Source organism: Berkeleyomyces rouxiae (genome assembly GCF_048999995.1).
Source record: "Berkeleyomyces rouxiae strain 22BRR77 chromosome Unknown BrBRR77_ptg000012l, whole genome shotgun sequence".
Taxonomy (NCBI): domain Eukaryota; kingdom Fungi; phylum Ascomycota; class Sordariomycetes; order Microascales; family Ceratocystidaceae; genus Berkeleyomyces; species Berkeleyomyces rouxiae.
The window spans coordinates 2,456,103-2,474,190 of NW_027396502.1; the positions used below are offsets into that span (position 1 = coordinate 2,456,103).

Genomic DNA, 18,088 nt, shown 5'->3' on the forward strand with positions numbered 1-18,088 from the left:
GCCGTCTCTGGCCGGTCGGTTCCGCCTTATAAACTGCTCCACCAGCACCCTGCCCGCCTCCGGATCCCAAGTATGTATGTATGTACATAGTTACATGCAAGTAGAGGAGGTGTCTTTTCTTGCTGCCCTGATGTTTCAGCCCAGGCGCTCTGCTTTTTGCTCCAACGAGGGGAGGGGTGTGGGGAGAGAAGAGAGCAAGATCAAGGTGAGTGTGTAAGTGGCGGCCTCTTTTTTTTTCTATTCTTTCTTTCATTCTCACCATCTTCGCCTTGACTGACAGCTCGTCCACCTTGATTGTAGTATTCGCGTAGAAATGCAACCATCACCACTATCGCCGCCACCACCACCACCACCACCACAGGAGCAGGAACAGAGGACAACAAGGATTTGCAGGATCTGTGTGGGAGTATAAAAGCATACATGAGTACATGTGCATGTAGATACATTACGATTGCTGCAAATGGGTCTTCTTCCCGTTCACATGTCCTTTCACCCACTTCCACAGTCCCTCTTCTTCCGTCTTGCCCAACAAGTGCAGCCTTATTTTCAGGAGAGTCTAACTAGACCCTGGCACATCTTGCAAGTCAAGTCAAGAGAGAGGGTGTTAGTTGGTGAGTCCCTGTCCTAGAGTTGGAGTACATACATGGTTACTTGTATACTTACTTGTGCTCACATCCCTCCGAGATCAGGCCTCAGACCCTCTCTTTCACTTTTTCTTTTTTGTTTATATCCATTTCTTGACAGCCATTTGCCCTGTTCGGGAAATTCTCAGCGCCCAGGCACAATATATCTATACTTGGGCACTTGGATGGGGGGGAGAGGGAGGGGGCCGGCTTGGCAACGAGGCGAGACGACAAGGAAGAGAGAGCGCGAGAGGGTGAAGCAGGGCGACAGAAGACACGAAAGAGATATTGTGATACTCGCGCTGCAATTCTAGAAGTCGAGCAACATACGAGCTCAAGCAGACGGTATCGACTCTCACATTCTTCTCGACGTCTATTGGTCCGCTCCACCAGGCGGCTGCCCGGCCGGGCAACTCCGCGACGAATAGCAACAGGCGGAATCAGCAGTGGTGAAAGTGAAAGGATTGGCACGAAGGACGGCTTAGGGCCGTTTCAGTGGGCAGACCTCGTATACTTTGATGCAATACAAGACAAGACAATACAGGCTGGGTTTGAGTGGTTAGCTGAGAAGGATGTGGTCGTGCTGTTTAAGCTTGTTGTTGAGCTGGCAGAGGACAAGAGAACAGTGGGAGAAGAGGAGGAGAGTTGGAAAAAAAAAAAAAAAAAACGAAGAAGAAAAAAAGACAAAAAAAAACTGCCTCTGTATAAACTAGACGACAGGATAGGTCCGAAACGGTGGATGGACAAACAATGCACGGCCACAGATTCTTGATTCTTGTTCTCTCACTCTCAACGGCCGGGTTTCTTCTGTCTATCTGTTCTTGGTTTGTGATGATCGAGTCAATTGGGCATAGCTCTCTCTGTCCCGATACAAGAATACAAGACCACCTACTTGATAAATGCCCCTACCGGGGCCTTCCATGCTACTGCATACCGTGTGCTGTACACTGTACATCAAAACTTTCTCTGCACGGCCTTTCTTGGCGCCCCTCTCTTGCGTGCAGCTACCCCGGCCGATGGCCCCATTCATCTCACATCTCAGACTCCAGACTCCAGACTTCAGACTCCCGCATACATGCATATGCATGTACATGGAAGATGCAGTGCAAATCCGACCCCTCCCCGTCTCCACCCTCCACCCATCGCAATCCCGGCTCATAATCAAATGGCACAGGCCGCGGGTTCAGCTGGATTGGATTGGACGACCGGAATAACGGCCAGAGACGAGCAGACCAAGGACCAGCGACCAGATCAGAGCAGGGCCTTTCTTGTGTATTTGCACAACTATGTAGCGACCTGAACTCGGCCGATTGTTTTTCTATGCATCCGGTCGTTGGAATTCCGCACCCCTCCCCCCTGCGATGCATTGAACAATTATGCATCTATGCATGCATTCTATTTCATAAGCCCTGTGAAACAAATTTTCGGAGCAGAGAAACATGGAAAGAACAGAAAAAGAAAACAAAACGCCCTGCAAAAGTCTCTCCCTCTCTGATTGGCCCTCGACTAAACTGGCATTCCAACGGCAAGCCTCACAGTAGATTTTAATTAGTCTTTATTCCCTGGGCTTGTGGGAGGGGGAGGATGCTTGACCCGGCCGAAAGATTAGATAGAAAGAGAAACCCACGCATGTCTTTTTTTCCCTATTTTCTTTTTGGTTTTTTGCTTTCTCTTCTATATCGCCAGAAATGGAGCTCCTCGTCTTTGAGTCTGTGAAAACAGGCGCATGTACACTGCTAACCAACTATAGCAAATTCGTTAGTCAATCAGTTACCTAGCTACATGTCTAACTATCTAACCATACACTTGTTTCTTACACACACGCTCCCTCCCTCCTCTAAAAAAGCTGACAACCCGAGACAAAAATAGATTCCGTCCACTAAATCCCCTCTGTCGATGCTCACCAGAAAAAAAAAAAAAGCTCATGCTCCATGTTTATCTAACCGCACAAGCTCGAACCCCCGGCGCTCAAGCTCACCAACAAGAACTTCAGGCGGGAGGTAAAGCATCAAATCAACCCTAGACACGACACGCATAACCCTATACACTGCTACTATCTGTCGCAATCACAATGCCTCATCGGCAAGCCATCCCAGTCTCCGAAAGGATACCATGAAGGCGCTGATGTGCGTGCCAAACGTGCTCAGTTCGGGAGGTTTTCCCGTCGCTAAGAGTTGTCAAGTTGTGCCGAGTCAAAGACACATATCCTCATCACAAGTGCTAGCATGTGTTTCGCCCGTGATGTGATGCCCAATATAACGAGTTGACAAGTACACACCCGCACACACAGACTCTTGTATCTACTACAGAAAAAGGAAAAAAAGCCCCCCAAAAACACCTAGCCCTCCCATCCCTGACCTTGATATTTATTGTGTTTGCTTCTTCTTGATCGTAGTGGAGTGCGGTTTTGTACAACATGGACGCAGAAGTGCGCCAACCTTGATAACCTTGATGATCCTGCGCCACACCTGCCGTTCGTCAGCCGCGCCACAGTCGTGTAAAGCCACACTTGACTGCCTGCCTACCCGCCTGCCTGCCTGCCTGGCCTCGGGAAATGAATGACAGCTTCACGATGAGACTCATACCAGCCAAACTCACACAAGAAAAAAAAAGGAAGCAAGTGAAAACTCTAATCGTCCCTGTGGCTGAGCCGTGATATTGACCGCGTTTATCTTTCATTTTCTGCGTGTTTTTTGTGGCCTCTTTGCTCTTTGTCAATACGTCCTGCGCTGTTGTATAAAATACAAAAACAACAAAGCCGCCATCCTGAATCGGCTTTTGTCCGGTGTCACTGTTATATAACATGGAAGAGTCAAATGATATTCCGCAGTTTGAGCCTCTGGCCCCGACCTCGGCCGATGCCGAAGCCCAGGCCGTTGCGGCCATCAGCGGCATCATCAATGTCCGCCAGCAGGACGACATACAGCGTGACGTCACCTCCGAGGCCCACGCCGCTATCTTCGACCAGGACAACAAGCGCGACGAAGAGCGCATAGCAAATCTCAAGCAGAAGATTGCCAAGATCCACACAGCAAAGGCCGCGCTTACAGCCGAGTTTGACAAGAAGATCGGCAACCCCGTCTTCCGCATACAGGCCACCGCGCTCCGGAAAAAGATTGACAAATGCGATGTGGATGTGACTGAGGCTCTGGACGAGATCGAAGCCTTCAAGGATCGCATTGCCCAGCGAATCGAACGCAATGATGCAGCCAAGAAAGCAAAGGCGTCTTCACCATTGCACCCTGGCCAGGCTGAAGCTGCCCGTAGAGCGTCGGGGCTACAGTCCGCCGAGGCTGCTGCTATTGCTGCCACCGGCCCGGCTCAACAGGAGGGCGAGTCTCTGGAAGAGTATCTCGTGCGCACAGGCAAAATCACCCCCTTTGATTTGCAAAACGGGAGAGACTTGCGCGAGTTCATGGACGAACAAGGCACAGCGTCCGCTGCCAATCCCAAAAAGGAGCACCAGGAGCTCCGCCAGCCTGGATTTATATCCCAGCCTTTAAAGGAGGTTGTCGATGAGACTGCCGGCCTTGCTCTACAAGAATTCAGTCTTAGGCAGCGCAAACGTCGGCGCGGCGCTGATGATAGACGGCATGACGGAGATGATGATGCTGCCCATGTTGATGACCCAGAGGACATGCCCACATCCAAGAAAAGAACTGTCAGGACAAAGGCAAAACCCAAGGCAAAGAGAAAGCAAACCTCTCAGGACGCAGACAACGACTCAGACTATACCGACAACAAGAATGACGCGGACTCAACAACATCCGATGACATGGGCGGCTACGATGACGTCGAGCAGGACTCCAAGGCACACAGAGCAGCAAAGGCCCTCGCGGGCAACATTGACCTCAGCCGGATAGACGACGGGAACGCGGCCCAGTACCGTCTGCGCCTGGCAAAATGGGTAGAGCAGCGGTCAGCTCTGCGCAAGTCACAAGGGCTGCCGGATCCAGACCCAAAGGCCGACGAGTGGCACAAACCCACGCCGGGCAAGGAAGACGTGCAGCTGATGGAGGGGTATTCGCTGCCTGGAGAAGTTGGCGACTTTTTGTTCCCGTTCCAAAAGGTTGGCGTTGAGTGGCTGTGCCAGCTGCATTCGCGACTCGAGGGCGGTCTCTTGTGTGATGAAATGGGCCTGGGAAAGACAGGTGAGTCTGGGTCTATATTGCCGTCTTTCATTGCTGGATCTACACTGACAATCGACCTCTCAAGTCCAAATCATCGCCATGGTTGTTGCGCTACACTACAGCAAAAAGCTCGAGGGCCCTGTCATCATCTTGGCTCCGTCAACTCTCATGGCTCAGTGGGTGCAGCATTTCCACACATGGTGGCCCCCATTACGCGTTTCAATCCTTCATTCTACCGGTAGCGGCATGCTGGACCCTGAGAAGGAGGAGCAAGAGACCCATGATTCTGTGACGCCCAAAAAGCTCGAGGCCGCCCAGCGTATTATCGACAACGTGGTTGATAATGGGCATGTACTCATAACCACCTACAAGGGCCTGCAGACATACCTCGACGAGCTTGGTGCCGTCAACTGGGGCTACGTTGCACTCGACGAAGGCCACTTGATCCGCAACCGCAACACCGAGGCCTCCAAAGCCTGCAAGCAGCTGGCCACCTACAACCGCATCGTCATGTCCGGCACGCCGATCCAGAACAACCTGCGCGAGCTCTTTTCGCTGTTTGAATTCGCCTACCCCGGCCTCCTGGGCACCGACACCCGCGCCTTTTCGCAGCACTTTGAGATGCCTATTCGCGACGGCCACCACCGCAACGCCACAAACCTGGCAATCATGACGGCGGAAAAGTGCGCGCGAACCCTCCGCGAGACGGTCAAGCCATACATGCTGCGCCGCATCAAGGCCGATGTCGCCGACTCGCTGCCGCCAAAGTCAGAACAGGTCTTTTTTTGCAAGCTGACGCCGCAGCAGGAGGAGACGTATATAAACTTTATCGAGGCGCCGCATATCAAGGCTCTGGTAGCCAATGACAAGGCTCAGCAGCAGCGTAATGCCGTTTTTGCTGCTATTGATACGCTGCGCAAGATCTGCAACCATCCAGATCTGCGCTGGGGAAAGAGGCATGAAAAGTGCGGGTCAGAGGGGAGGAGACCAAAGGGCTTCAGGAAGCATGAGCACGGCAATGATATCGATGATGAGGCCGACTTTGGCAACCCAGAGCGCTCGACTAAAATGCAGGTTTTGATCTCTCTGCTGCGCATATCAAAGAACTTTGGCCACAAAACCCTGGTGTTCAGCCAGAGCCTGCCCATGCTGGACATTATCGAGAGATACCTTAAAGACGAGGGCTACGCCTATGTTCGCATGGACGGGACAACGAGCCAGATTGAGCGCCAGCCCATGGTCGACCGCTTCAACAAGTCTAAAGAGCTTGAAGTCTTCCTGCTGACACCGCAGACGGGCGGCGTTGGGCTGAACCTGACGGGCGCCAACCGCGTCATCCTGTTTGACCCCTCGTGGAACCCGGCAACCGACAAGCAGGCGGTTGAGCGCGCGTGGCGGCTGGGCCAGAAGCGGCCGGTTGAGATATACCGGCTTCTGACGCCCGGGACTATTGAGGAAAAGATATACCGTAAACAGCTGTACAAGCAGTTTATGACGGATAAGATCATGACTGATACCGAGTTCCACCGCTCGTTTGACTCAAATTCGCTGGCTGACATGTTTACCTACAAAACGGAGGAGAAGGACCGCGACTTGGATATCTTTGAAGGCGCAGAAGCAAAGTACCAGAAAGGCGGCGATGCCCACGCAGCCGCGGCGAACACAACGGCCGACACCACCAGCCCACCGCCTGAGCCTGCCGCGCCCGAGTCCGCCCCCGGCACAGCAACGTCTCTATCGGCCGAGGAAGCCGCGGCCGTCGCCGAAGTCGACCACGTCAAAGCCATCGAAGACTTCCGCCCGCCCGACAGGGACAAGACGGCAGCCGAGCAGGGCATGCTCGACGACCTGTTTACACGCTCCGTCGACAGCGCCTACAACCACGACGACATCCTCAACGCCAAGCACCGCGTCCAGGCCAACCGCCGCTTCCTCGAGGAAGAGGCCGAGCGGCTCAACCGCGAGACCAAGCGCTTTTTGCAGATGCAGGCTGCGCGCGCCTACCATGAGCGCCATGCTGCTGCGGTGCCCGGGGCTGCTGGCGTGGCGAAGACGCGGCCGGGCGTGCTGACACAGGGCAGAGCGGCGGCGGGTGGCCCTGGAACAGCCGGCGTCATCCCCGCGCGCCGCAACAAGCCCGTCATTGAAAAAATGTGGACGTTGCGCAGCCTGCAGGCGCTTATCACCGGCTTCCTCGAGGAGCAGGGCGGCACGGCGTACACGGCGGACATTGCAAGCTACTTCAACAGCAAGCACACGGATCTGCCGACAGACTTGTTCCGCCGGGCGCTCGAGTCGGTGGCTAAGATGACGGACGGGCCGCTGGCGGGCGCCAAGAAGAAGCGCGGGAGTAAGTTGTGGAAGCTGAAGAAGAGACGGTGAGAGGCGGTGGAGAGAGGAGCGGTGGGGGGTGCTGGGCAAGGTGTGTTTCTGAATCACGAGTTCGAAAGGATATATAAAAATGTATATGAATTCACTTATTCACTTGAATATTTAGAGTACAAGTCGAAGCAAGCAAAAAAAAGAAAACACTTTTTTTAACGACCACGGACGAGAAATAGAAAGCCAAAAAGATCAAAAAAACAAGACAAGAGAGAGCCTAAAGAGAGGGAGAGAGAGAGAACAAAAACCCCGTCCAACAAAACCTGAAGAAACCAGTAAAAACTTCTAGTTATGTTTTGAATTTGGGGATTTTTTTTTTTTTCCCTGTGTTGGTCAAATCCCCCTCTCTCCCCCTCCATCGTCATTCTTCTTCCAAAGGAGTAGTCAAAGAAAAAGAAACAGAGAAACCCACGAAAAAGAAAAAAAAGAATAGGACCGAAAAAAAAGATAATGAGAAAAAAAAAAAATAATGACAAAAATAAGACGCCTAAACAGATAGAAGAACAACCCATTCCTGCTTCCACAGTCTCCCCCCCTTCCCTTCACTGTTCCATCCTTGAGTTTACCCAGCCTCTTAACCACGCACAACAGCGCCCAGCGCTCCGCCGGTGAACTGCGTGCCGCCGGCCTGGCGCTGAGTGTTACCACCAGCGCGCGCGCCACCACGGCCCGAGCGCTGGCCGCCACGGCCACCGCCGCGACCGCGGCCGCCCTGGCGGTCAAAGACAATGTTGGAGCCAATGGTGCGCTGCTCGAGCGTGCGCTCGTTGGACTCGATGAGCGCCGATGCCTTGTCGGACAGCGCGAGCGACAGGCTCTGCAGGCGGCTGAGCTCAACGCCCTTGCGGAAGATGATGGTGGCCGTGGCCTGGTCGAGCGAGGCCGACAGCTCCTCGTGGCTAATCATCTTGCTGACCACGGCGGACACCTTGCCGGCTGACAGCTCAAACATTGTCGACAGCAGCTCGGTGGCCAGGGTGTCGTAGTAGGGGGCGTAGGTGAAAAGGAAAGTGCGCAGGCCCTCTTCCTGTACTTGCTTGGCCAGCATGGCCTTGATCTCATCGCAGTTGGGCATCAGGTCCCAGATCTTGATGCTGTGGATGAAAGTAACGGCCTTCTTCCACTCGCCGGCGGCAAGAGACTTGGAGGCCTGCATCACGTGGTCACGAGTGTTCTCGGGAGGGCCGGTGAAGATCTGGCGCTCATGGTACTCGAGCATGCGACGGTACGTCTTGCTGATGATGCGCTTCTTGATATCGGGCGACGAGCCGGTCTGTGCCAGCAGAGGAATCTCAAGCAGCATGCTGCACGTTAGGTACACGCACTCTAGCAGCTCCAGGTTGATGTGCATGTGGAAGGGCAGCTGGCGCTGCTTCTCCAGGCGCTCCTGCTCGGGGGAAACCTGGCCGTAGCGCTGCATCATGACGCCCTGAGCGAGAAGCTCTTTCTGGCGGCCACTGCCGCAAATCTCCTGCAGAGTGTTTTGGGCATCGTAGATGAGGCCCTTGCGGAAAGCGCACAGGCCAATCTGCACCAGAGTGCGGTTGTACAGGATCTGGGTCTGGACGTCAAAGTTGGGGATAGACTCCTGAAGATGCGACATCAGCGACATGTCACGGGCCTGGTAGTACTTGCCGTGCAGGGCCAGGAAGTAGACCTCGCAGAGCATGGCACGGGCGCGCAGAATGCCCTCGCTGTTGCTGAACAGGTAGGTGCACAGGACGTTGACCAGGGACTTGGAGTCAGCACTAGCACGGGGGGTGATGGAAGAATCGACATCGGCAGCGACAGACTTCCAGAAGTTCTCCTCAAAGACCTTGATGACAGCTTCAGGTTTGAAGTAGACGTGCTCCAGTCTGCGCATAACGATACGGTTGATGCTCTCCTGGGGAACCTCAAGATCCGTCACCTTGCGGAGGAACTCGTAGTACAGAATACCACGGAAGATGACAGTGTACAGCGAGCCCTCGTCTTGCAACCGCTCAATGTACTCGGGAGTGTGGGGGTCAATGCTTTGGAGAGAGCGAGTGAACTCATCGTCCAGGCGCTCAACGTAGGACACGATGCTACCAGGGACCTTGACGTACTTGTCATTCTCGCCCAGAGCAGGGGGCTTGTCATCATCATCCCACTCCTCAGCGTTCTCGGTAACAACCCAATCGGGGTTGGCGAACAGAACCGTCAGAAGGGTAGACAGGTTCTGCTCAGCAGCCTTCCACTGGTCTAGAGGCATGGTGGTGCCACCAGAGCCCAGGTCAAAGCGGGTTGACACGAGAGTCAGCAGAGTGCGGATCTTTTGGTAGGGAGTGACGGCAATGTCGAGCAGCTTCTCCATAGTCTTGATCTGGTCAGCGCGGTCGGTGTTCTTCTTTCCTCTGGACTCCATGATGGTGCGGAGGTGCTTGAAGATGCTCTCGGGGGTGTACTGGACAGTCTTGCCGCCCTTGCCGACCTGAGCGAAGCCGTCATCCTCGCCCTCGGCGGCTTCTGTGGTCTCGTCGACAATGTCGACCACAGCGCGGACAATCTTCTTGGGCTGGGGCTTCTGGGCCTCCTCGACGTCGTCGGTGCCGGACATGAACTTGTCAGGGTCGCTCCGGTAAGCATCAATCTGGGACTGGTACTCCTTGTTGTTCTTCTTGATCTTCTGCTTGACGGCGTTCAGACCACGAGCGTTGGTGGCGTTCATCTTTTTGGGGGTGACCTTCTGCTTGGCAACAGCATCGTTCATGGCATCCTCGAGATCGGCGGAGGCCTGGATGTAGGCTCTGGGGGCCTTGCCGCCAATAACCAGCTTGGCCACATGGCGGTTGAGCTTCTCGTATTCTATTGTATGGTGTTAGTTTCCGGGGGATGCTTGTGGAGTTGGGTACTGTCAGGAGACGGGGGTGGATGTTCAAAGAACAACCCCCTCGCTCGGGGCCCCACAATATACAGTCAAAGGGGCATCAAACTCACCGGCAGCAATGGTGCTCCAGTCACCAATCTTGCTGGCATTCTCGATAACCTTGGTGATGTTTTCCAGCTCCTCAAACCGCTTGTCCTTGGCACTGCGCACCTTGGACCGCACCTCATGATCGCTGTCGTCACTGTCGGAATCGTCGCCCACCAAGAACTTGGCAGCACCGGTTTTCTTGCCACCCTCGTCCTCGCTGCTGCTGTCGGAGTCGTCGGAGTCGGAGTCGTCCATGGAATCGGTTTCCTCGTCAGAGCTGTCCTCGATCTGCTGCTCCTCCTCCTCTTCGGAGTAGAGCTCCTCCTCGTCCGACGAGCTGTCGGAAGAGCTATCGTCGTTTCCACGATAGAACCGCGACATGTTGGCTGTGTATGTAGTAAGGTGGGTGGGTGGTGGTCGGTTGGCCGGTGGAAATGGGCGGTTGGCAAAGGGAGTGCAAGTGTTGGATTTTTGCAGGTTGCAAATGTAGGGTCGAAGCTGGTGATGTGCGTCGTGTCCCTATTTTTTTCCGCTGGTTGTGCAGTAGATGCAGCCTTCGTACAAAGTCGGTACAAACAAGGAGGGGTCGAATTGGCGGAGGAAAAAATAATTTTGGCGGGGCCAGGGCTTGTGTGGCATAAATGTCGGCTTTATAGTGGGCCAGCCGTTGGCAGCTGTCGGCACCTGGTAAAGTGTGGCTTTCTTGCAGGTGGGTCGCAAGTCTTGCCTAGACGACATTTCCCATCTCCCCCATGCGTAAATGCGTAAATGCACCCCAATCCACGTTAGCCTGCAGAGATTGGTTTTACGACTTTGCCAAAAGCATTCTTTTTGTCGCTGTTTTCTCGTCACTTGACACCAGCCTTGACGTGTGAACGGATATCCTTTCGTCATGGCGATTCCCTGCTCTATTGCAGCCCCAGCCTTCCGTCTGTCGACCTTGCTGGCCCGGTCGGCCACTTCTTCGGCGCCGAGCCTCGACTTCCTGTACCCGGCCTTTTCGCGCCGTGCTTTCGCCATCAGCTCGCAGTATACTTTCGCTTCGTCGGCGCCGATCGGTAAAGTCGCCACCGCCGTTGCTTCCCGTGCTAAGGCGTCGCGTGCCCACCGCTGCTTTAGCACTACGGCGCCGCAGCACAAGACACTCTGTATCCACAACCCGGCAGTGGACGAACAGGGCCAGAACATGCACATGGAGATCACAGCGCGCGCTGCAAAGGTTAGTTCAGTGACGCTGCCAAAGCTGCTGCTGCGACAAATACTGACATCTCTCCCAACAGAGATTAACCAAAATCATGACGCGCGATAATAAGCCGGGCCTGGCCTTGAAGATCCAGGTCGAAAGCGGTGGCTGCCACGGCTTCCAATACGTCATGGGTCTCGTCGATATACCAGACCAGGCCTCCAAGGAGTGGCCCGAGCAGGTCAGTGAAGACGACACTATCTTCCAGTATCTCGCCGACGACGTCGCCGACCCCCCCGCGCTTCAGGGCTCGCCCAAGATCATCCTTGACGAGCCTTCGCTGTCTCTGCTGAAAGACAGCAAGGTCGACTTTACCTCGGAGCTCATTGGCTCGCAGTTCAAAATAGTGGATAACCCTAGAGCCACAAGCAGCTGTGGCTGTGGCACCAGCTTCGACGTCGAGATATGAACTAGACCAGCTATAACAAGTCTACAGACACTCCTTCTCTTGTACCAACAGACATGTATTTGCACACATAAGCCGTACGCATTTATTACACACACAACCTCATATTTAGCCATTTGTTTTCGGCCACGTCTTCCTTAGCACCTCACACATCTTAATTGAACTCGTGGATGAGCATAAAATTACATGTAGTACATATGCACACAAAAGCACATGCAAGATTCTTTTTTTGGTGGGCAAAGCTTCAGGTTGGCATGTAGTGTCATGATAAATCGTTGTTGATTCCCAGAAAAGCAAAACAACCCTGTCCATGTGAATTTATTGAACGCCGTAGCCATACCCGTAACCTTGCAACATGATAGTGTGAACCCAGGAGAAAACTTTTTTACTATTTTTGAGACTGGCAATCTAGTTCATGCGGCGAACCAGGGCGTTGATCTTCTCCTCGCGGTTACCCAGGTCACCACCCTCAATGAAGTGGCGGAACTTGCGGGGGCGGAAGCCACCGGTGGGGTTGGACAGCTTGAAGGGCCACAGGAAGTTGGCGGCCTGCTTGAAGTTGGGGCCAACGGTGATGATCTCGTGAACCAGATCCTCCATGCAGATGATGCCGTACTTGCCGAGCGAGGCCTCGACGATCGAGTTGTCGGTCAGAGCAACACGCTGCTTGTTGACCTTACCGTAACCGCGCTTGTAGATCAGCTCCTTGACGGTCTTCAGGTTGGGGTAACCGTAGGCAACCCAGGGCTCGACAACCTTGATCATCTCGGCGGTAGCCTTGGTGATCTTGACGAAGACACCGTTGTTGATCTGGAGCAGACGGAGCAGCTGGAGGATCTTGCGGGGCTTGGGGGGAACCTTGCTGACACCCTTGATACGGAGGATGAAGATCAGCTTGGCCTCAGCGGGAATGTAGGCAGAGTTGTCATCCTTGGCAACACGGGACAGGCGGAGCTTCTCGCGCTCGTCGTCACGGTACTCCTTGATGTACTTCTCAGCGCGCTTGAAGATGGTGGTACGCTTCTCCTTGTTGGCCTGGTTTTGAAACCCTTGTTAGCAGTGGTTCACAGACAGCTATGCAAAAACAAGAAGTTTGTTTGTCCGGTTATCAGACCCGAAAGAAGGTTAACATTCAACAGCATCGACGATGTCTAGTTGAAGTATAAAGATATGCATCATAATGAAACAAGATGGAAGGGGGAGTAGAGGTAAGAACAAACCTTCTTGGTGGCCTCAACCTCGGCCAGGCGCTCAGCGCGAGCCTTCTCCTGGCTCTTGCGCTTCTTGAGGAGGGTCTCGGGGACCAGAACGTGGTCGGCGGTGACAGGACTGTATACAAACACATAATTAGTACGAAGTCCACACATGCAGACAAGATAATCTGCATGGATAGAGCGCCGGTGCGAGAACTGTAGCTGTGCGACATTCAAGCTGGGGCTAACTCGAAATAAATTTGATCGGTGAGTGTGGGAGACTTGGAGGTGCTAGTGGGCTTTCGCCATAGACATCTGTAGTGCAGCCAATAAAACTCATCCGACAACACCCTACACCAGAAGGTCGCAGGAAGAAAGGCGTTGCTTTTGACGATGGACAATGACAAGAGTCAGACGTATTCCAGTACTGGTCTTCTCAATTGCTCATCAAGTAACGATGAATTTAGGAGAGAAGAATTGCTTCTTCAACTCCAACACCCCGAATGACATCTCTCGACAGACGCAATAAGCCAGTTATCCGTCACGCCGAGGGAGAAATCCAGGAGTATCGAGCTGGTGATTCGAGTTGCAGGTCTTTGTGCGACTGTTTCCAGAGAAAAGACGGGTGCAAGACTCGACCAGCGAGAGGACGACGACAATCACATATGTTTCGGAACCGGTATCTCTAGTCCATGGCAAGACTATGTAGGTAGAGGAAGGGCGGTAGTGGCGTACGCAGAAGACATCTTGACGGTTGGCGACTTGATGGTTAACAGAAGGAAAAGAAAGTCAAGATTCAACTACAACTCGATCTGACTATACAAAATGAAGCAAGGCCTTGGATCAGGTTTTCCTTTAAAGTGGGTCCATCAGGGCTGACCGGGGTGTTTGTGTGCAGCACAAATGTGCCCCACCAATCTTTTTTCTGCCACTTGACACCGCTCTTAGGGCACGTTTTCGCAAATGTGAAGTCCCCACCATGGCATTGAGATTTCCCCGGCGATTTTGAGTCTAGTCCCAGTTTCGAGATTCTCACCAACATCCCCAACATCAAGGAGTTCGACGCATATCAGACAAAATGGCCCCCAAGAAGGTTTCCAGCGCCCCTAAGGAGAACATCTCTCTGGGCCCCAACGCCCGCGATGGTAAGTTTTTCTGTGCTGCATTTGCCAGAGAATTGGCCAGAACAAAAAGCGGCCCAAGCTATGTTCTGGTCATGCTCTGTTAGGTGCAATGGTTTTTCTAGTATGGCAAATATACTGACTACTCTGCGGTTTAGGCGAGCTTGTCTTTGGCGTTGCCCGTATCTTCGCCTCTTTCAACGACACTTTCGTCCACGTCACCGATCTTTCGTACGTTTGAACCTTGAAAGCAACTCCTCGACTCTTGCCATCCTCGATTTCAACAGCGCAGCTTGGACTCTGCACCAACTGTGGTGGTGTTAGGCGGGGATAGGCGAGAGTGAAAGGCATTGAGACATGTGGCTACAAGTTCTGTGGGATATTTTGGCTAACTTCTGGGTGATTCCAGCGGCCGTGAGACCATCTGCCGTGTTACCGGTGGTATGAAGGTCAAGGCTGACCGTGACGAGTCTTCTCCCTACGCTGCCATGCTGGCTGCCCAGGATGTTGCCGTCCGCTGCAAGGAGGTTGGCATCACTGCCCTGCACATCAAGATCCGTGCCACTGGTGGTAAGTAGCTGCTGAAACTTTGGTGATGAATCGGAAACACATACTGACATGTCGACTATAGGTAACGGTACCAAGACCCCCGGCCCCGGTGCCCAGTCCGCTCTCCGTGCCCTGGCCCGTTCCGGCATGAGAATCGGTCGCATTGAGGATGTTACCCCCACTCCCTCCGACTCTACCCGCAGAAAGGGTGGTCGTCGTGGTCGTCGTCTCTAAGCGTATCGTCGACGCGGTATCTGTTTTGGTTGGCTACATTGGGTCCTTTGGTCTGGATGTTGTGCTGCGAAAACGGGTTTCTTCTTTATTTGGCTGCTTGATAAAAGTTCGTGGCTGAGGGAATCAAAAAAAGAAAAAATGACATTTAAGAACCCTAGGGAAGAACAAAAAGACGCGGAGAACGGCCTTTGACGAAGAGGCCTGGTCTTCATTATTCTTTTACGATGAACATGTTTCTGAACTGGTTTCCAAGTTTTGACGTTCTCTTCTTTTGAGTGCTGAGTGGATGTGGAATGTGCCCTTGTAAGATGAGTAGTGCTCTTGGGGGTCGGGCTGCCAGGGTTTGGCGTATATAGTAACCCTAATTCAGTAGTTGATTTTTGTATCCCGGTCTGGATTGGGGTCAGGGACGACTGATGCCGAGGCCAAACAGCACAAGTTGGAGAACGAAAGTTGTAAACAAGATGTTGGGCAGATTTGCTGTCGTTGTTGAGAGAGGAATTGAAGATATAAAGGCAGGTCTCACCTTGTGGTAGATTGGAATTACAGCTTCAGGAGTTTCTGCTAGACGACTGCTTTTCTGCTAATACTATTGACACGATTATCTGTAAGGGTTAGACAAACAACCCTCGGTCTTTTTTTCCCATCGACCATCCCGCCTCGACAAACACCAATCGGAGAGGTCCTGAATCGGACCTGATTTTGCGCCTTTACACTCGCCATTTGTGTCGTACTTTATTTCTCCTTTTTTTGTTTCTCGGGGTGAACAGATCGAGGATAGCCTCTTAGTCAATCAACGTGCGGCATTGATATCGCACCCACCTCGACAACCATCTGAACCGTCCTCGAGACATACCTTTTGTGCGCCATGACAACCCCCGCCGAACCGGCCCCCAGCGCCGTCTCGTCGGACAAGAGCGTCGCCGCGCCGGCCGCAGCGCCGGGCTCGCTCATCGGTTCTCTGGCGCAGCTGCCGACGGGGCTCGACGGGTTTCTACAGCACCTGCAGCGGTGCCTCGCGACGCCCGCGGGCATCGACACGGTGCTGCAGCTGATCTGCTACGTCTCCAAGCTGACGGCGTCGCTGGCTGACAGTTTTGCCGAGGCGTCGCTGCAGCAGGCGGCGTCGCGCTTCGCGTCGCTCGTGCTGACCATTCCGGCCACGCGCATCGATCTGCCGACGCCGTCGGGCGCCGCGCGCGCGCTGCGCATCTCGGCGTCGCTCAAGGCACTATCGGCGCTGCTCAGCGAGGGCCGCATGTTTATGCGCCTGTGGGCGCTGGTCGGCATGTACGTGCGGGCTCGCAGCCTGATTGGGCGGGCGCTGCTGCCGGCAGCGGTGCGCAGCAAGGAGGGCGGCGATGCGGCGGCGCGCAGCGAGGAGGGCGTTGACAAGATGATTGCCTGGGTGCAGCTGGCGTCGGGCGTCGGCCTGCAGTTCCTCGAGAACCGGGCGTATCTGGCGCAGAAAAAGGTGCTGAACCTGCCGCCGGCGAGCATTGGCTGGGCGGTCAAGTGGAGCACGCGCATGTGGGCCGTCTATGTCGGTGCCGAGCTGGGCCGCTTGCTGGTTGAGCGGTCGCGCAAGAAGCTCGGCCTTGATGCGGCCAGCGAGGAGCACAAGGCGTGGCGCGAGAACTGGAACTCGGCGTTTTTGCGCAACTTGGCCTGGGCGCCGCTGACGGTTTCGTGGAGCATGGAGCAGGGCTTTGCGGGTGAGGCGGGCGTAGGCCTGTTGGCTTCGATCCCGGGCATCATCCAGGCGCGCCAGTTGTGGAAGGACACAGCCAAGGCATGAGAGGAGGAAAGGAGGGGTCAAGGGACTGGGGAGTGCGGAAGATGAAGAGGACGGACGGACGGACGGACGGACGGAGCTGGGGTTCTTGCGGCGTGTTATTTATTGGGCTTGAGCTTGAGCTTTTGCTTTCTATTGTGTTTAATATCTCCATTCTTCTTGAATATACTGATTGTTTGCTTGGTCTTGGGGTTTCTTGAATTTGCTGTGATGCGGCCGAGGCTTTCTTTGGGGCTCCCTACATGTGTATTACAGGACTCCCCCGCTATAATCCCAGCAATAGGATGGCCAGAAAAGGGACACATGGACTATTACAGTGGCTTTACCAATAGCTTCAGGGAGTGTCGGTGAGCCAGTGTCATCATCCGTCTTACACTCCAAACCAACCGCAGCCACGCTCTGTCTTATACTCAACACGTCTTACGCTCGCCTCCAATGCCGCACTACAAGTTTCAGGCGCTTCCCGACATCTTCGTCGACTTTGCGCCCCGCTGCGCCGCCGACCCGGCCTACAAGGTCACCACGCAGCCTGACCTGGCCATCATCGACCGGGCGTATCCTGGCGACGACGAGGCGGCAGCCCAGCTGCAGCCGTGGGAGCGGCTGACGGCGTATGTCAAGCGGCTGAACGCGGCGGCCGAGCCGGGCACTAAGTACAAGATTGTATACCTGACGCGCCATGGCGTGGGCGACCACAACGCCATGATCCGCAAGGTCGGCCAGAAGGAATGGGATGTGAGTTGAGAAGCCCTGCCCCGCTTGTACGGCGCCTCTTGAAGCTTACCTTTTCTTCCCTCCCCCTAGGACCACATCTCGAAGCTAGACTCCGTCGACGGCATCCTGCTCTCCGACGCGCGCCTCGTGCAGGAAGGCATCGACCAAGCCGTCGAACTGAGCCGGCTCTGGGCCTCGTTCCTCGCACACGGCGCGCCGATGCCGTCGCTGTACAGCAGCCCGTTGACGCGCTGCCTGCAGACGAGCAAGCTGGTCTTTGGGCCGCTGTGCGCGGCGCGCGGCCAGACGTACCAGCCGACGATCAAGGAGTTTCTGCGCGAGCGCATGACGGACCACACGTGCGACCGCCGGTCGACGCGGTCGTACATTGCCGACGCGTTCCCCGAGTACCGCATCGAGCCTGGATTCACTGAGACCGACGAGCTGTGGCGCGCCGATCGCTGGGAGCCCCTGCAGGACCATCTGGCCCGCAAGCAGGCTGTGCTCGAAGACATTTTTGCCAACGACTCGAGCGACGCTGTCTCCCTGGCTATGCACTCGATGGCTGTGGCAGCGGTTGGCCGGGTCTGCGGCCTGCGTGAGTCGCGGGTCCGAGAGGGCACATCGCACGCTTTGCTAGTCAAAGCGGTCGAGGTTGAGGCCAGCCCGTCATATGAGGAGGCTGCTGAGGGACTGCAGGGACTGTGAGCCCAGCGTTGGGTGGTTCTGAATAGCTTGCGTATGTAGTTCAAGAGATCTGGTT

The 18,088-nt window shown here is 54.5% G+C and overlaps 7 protein-coding genes across 7 annotated transcripts; 5 read left to right on the plus strand and 2 right to left on the minus strand.

Moving 5' to 3' along the window:
- Positions 1-3,426: 3,426 nt before the first annotated feature.
- On the plus strand, positions 3,427-7,135 carry BROUX77_008005 (uncharacterized protein; the record flags this gene model as incomplete). Its single annotated transcript, XM_073753162.1, has 2 exons — positions 3,427-4,774; positions 4,839-7,135. The coding sequence occupies 2 exons, from the start codon at positions 3,427-3,429 to the stop codon at positions 7,133-7,135; spliced, it is 3,645 nt and encodes a 1,214-aa protein (XP_073602298.1).
- Positions 7,136-7,709: 574 nt separating this feature from the next.
- BROUX77_008006 (uncharacterized protein) lies at positions 7,710-10,451 on the minus strand (the record flags this gene model as incomplete). Its single annotated transcript, XM_073753164.1, has 2 exons — positions 7,710-9,961; positions 10,094-10,451. 2 exons carry the CDS (start codon positions 10,449-10,451, stop codon positions 7,710-7,712), a joined length of 2,610 nt encoding a protein of 869 aa, XP_073602299.1.
- A 511-nt stretch (positions 10,452-10,962) lies between these two features.
- On the plus strand, positions 10,963-11,722 carry BROUX77_008007 (uncharacterized protein; the record flags this gene model as incomplete). The annotated part of the gene is made up of 2 exons (XM_073753165.1): positions 10,963-11,289; positions 11,351-11,722. The coding sequence occupies 2 exons, from the start codon at positions 10,963-10,965 to the stop codon at positions 11,720-11,722; spliced, it is 699 nt and encodes a 232-aa protein (XP_073602300.1).
- Positions 11,723-12,127: 405 nt separating this feature from the next.
- BROUX77_008008 (uncharacterized protein) lies at positions 12,128-13,145 on the minus strand (the record flags this gene model as incomplete). The annotated part of the gene is made up of 3 exons (XM_073753166.1): positions 12,128-12,754; positions 12,940-13,048; positions 13,093-13,145. The coding sequence occupies 3 exons, from the start codon at positions 13,143-13,145 to the stop codon at positions 12,128-12,130; spliced, it is 789 nt and encodes a 262-aa protein (XP_073602301.1).
- Positions 13,146-13,990: 845 nt separating this feature from the next.
- On the plus strand, positions 13,991-14,816 carry BROUX77_008009 (uncharacterized protein; the record flags this gene model as incomplete). The annotated part of the gene is made up of 4 exons (XM_073753167.1): positions 13,991-14,057; positions 14,192-14,264; positions 14,443-14,603; positions 14,665-14,816. The coding sequence occupies 4 exons, from the start codon at positions 13,991-13,993 to the stop codon at positions 14,814-14,816; spliced, it is 453 nt and encodes a 150-aa protein (XP_073602302.1).
- Positions 14,817-15,684: 868 nt separating this feature from the next.
- Positions 15,685-16,614, plus strand: BROUX77_008010 (uncharacterized protein; the record flags this gene model as incomplete). The annotated part of the gene is made up of 1 exon (XM_073753168.1): positions 15,685-16,614. One exon carries the CDS (start codon positions 15,685-15,687, stop codon positions 16,612-16,614), a length of 930 nt encoding a protein of 309 aa, XP_073602303.1.
- Positions 16,615-17,046: 432 nt separating this feature from the next.
- BROUX77_008011 (uncharacterized protein) lies at positions 17,047-18,033 on the plus strand (the record flags this gene model as incomplete). The annotated part of the gene is made up of 2 exons (XM_073753169.1): positions 17,047-17,346; positions 17,416-18,033. 2 exons carry the CDS (start codon positions 17,047-17,049, stop codon positions 18,031-18,033), a joined length of 918 nt encoding a protein of 305 aa, XP_073602304.1.
- Between the last annotated feature and the right edge of the window lie 55 nt (positions 18,034-18,088).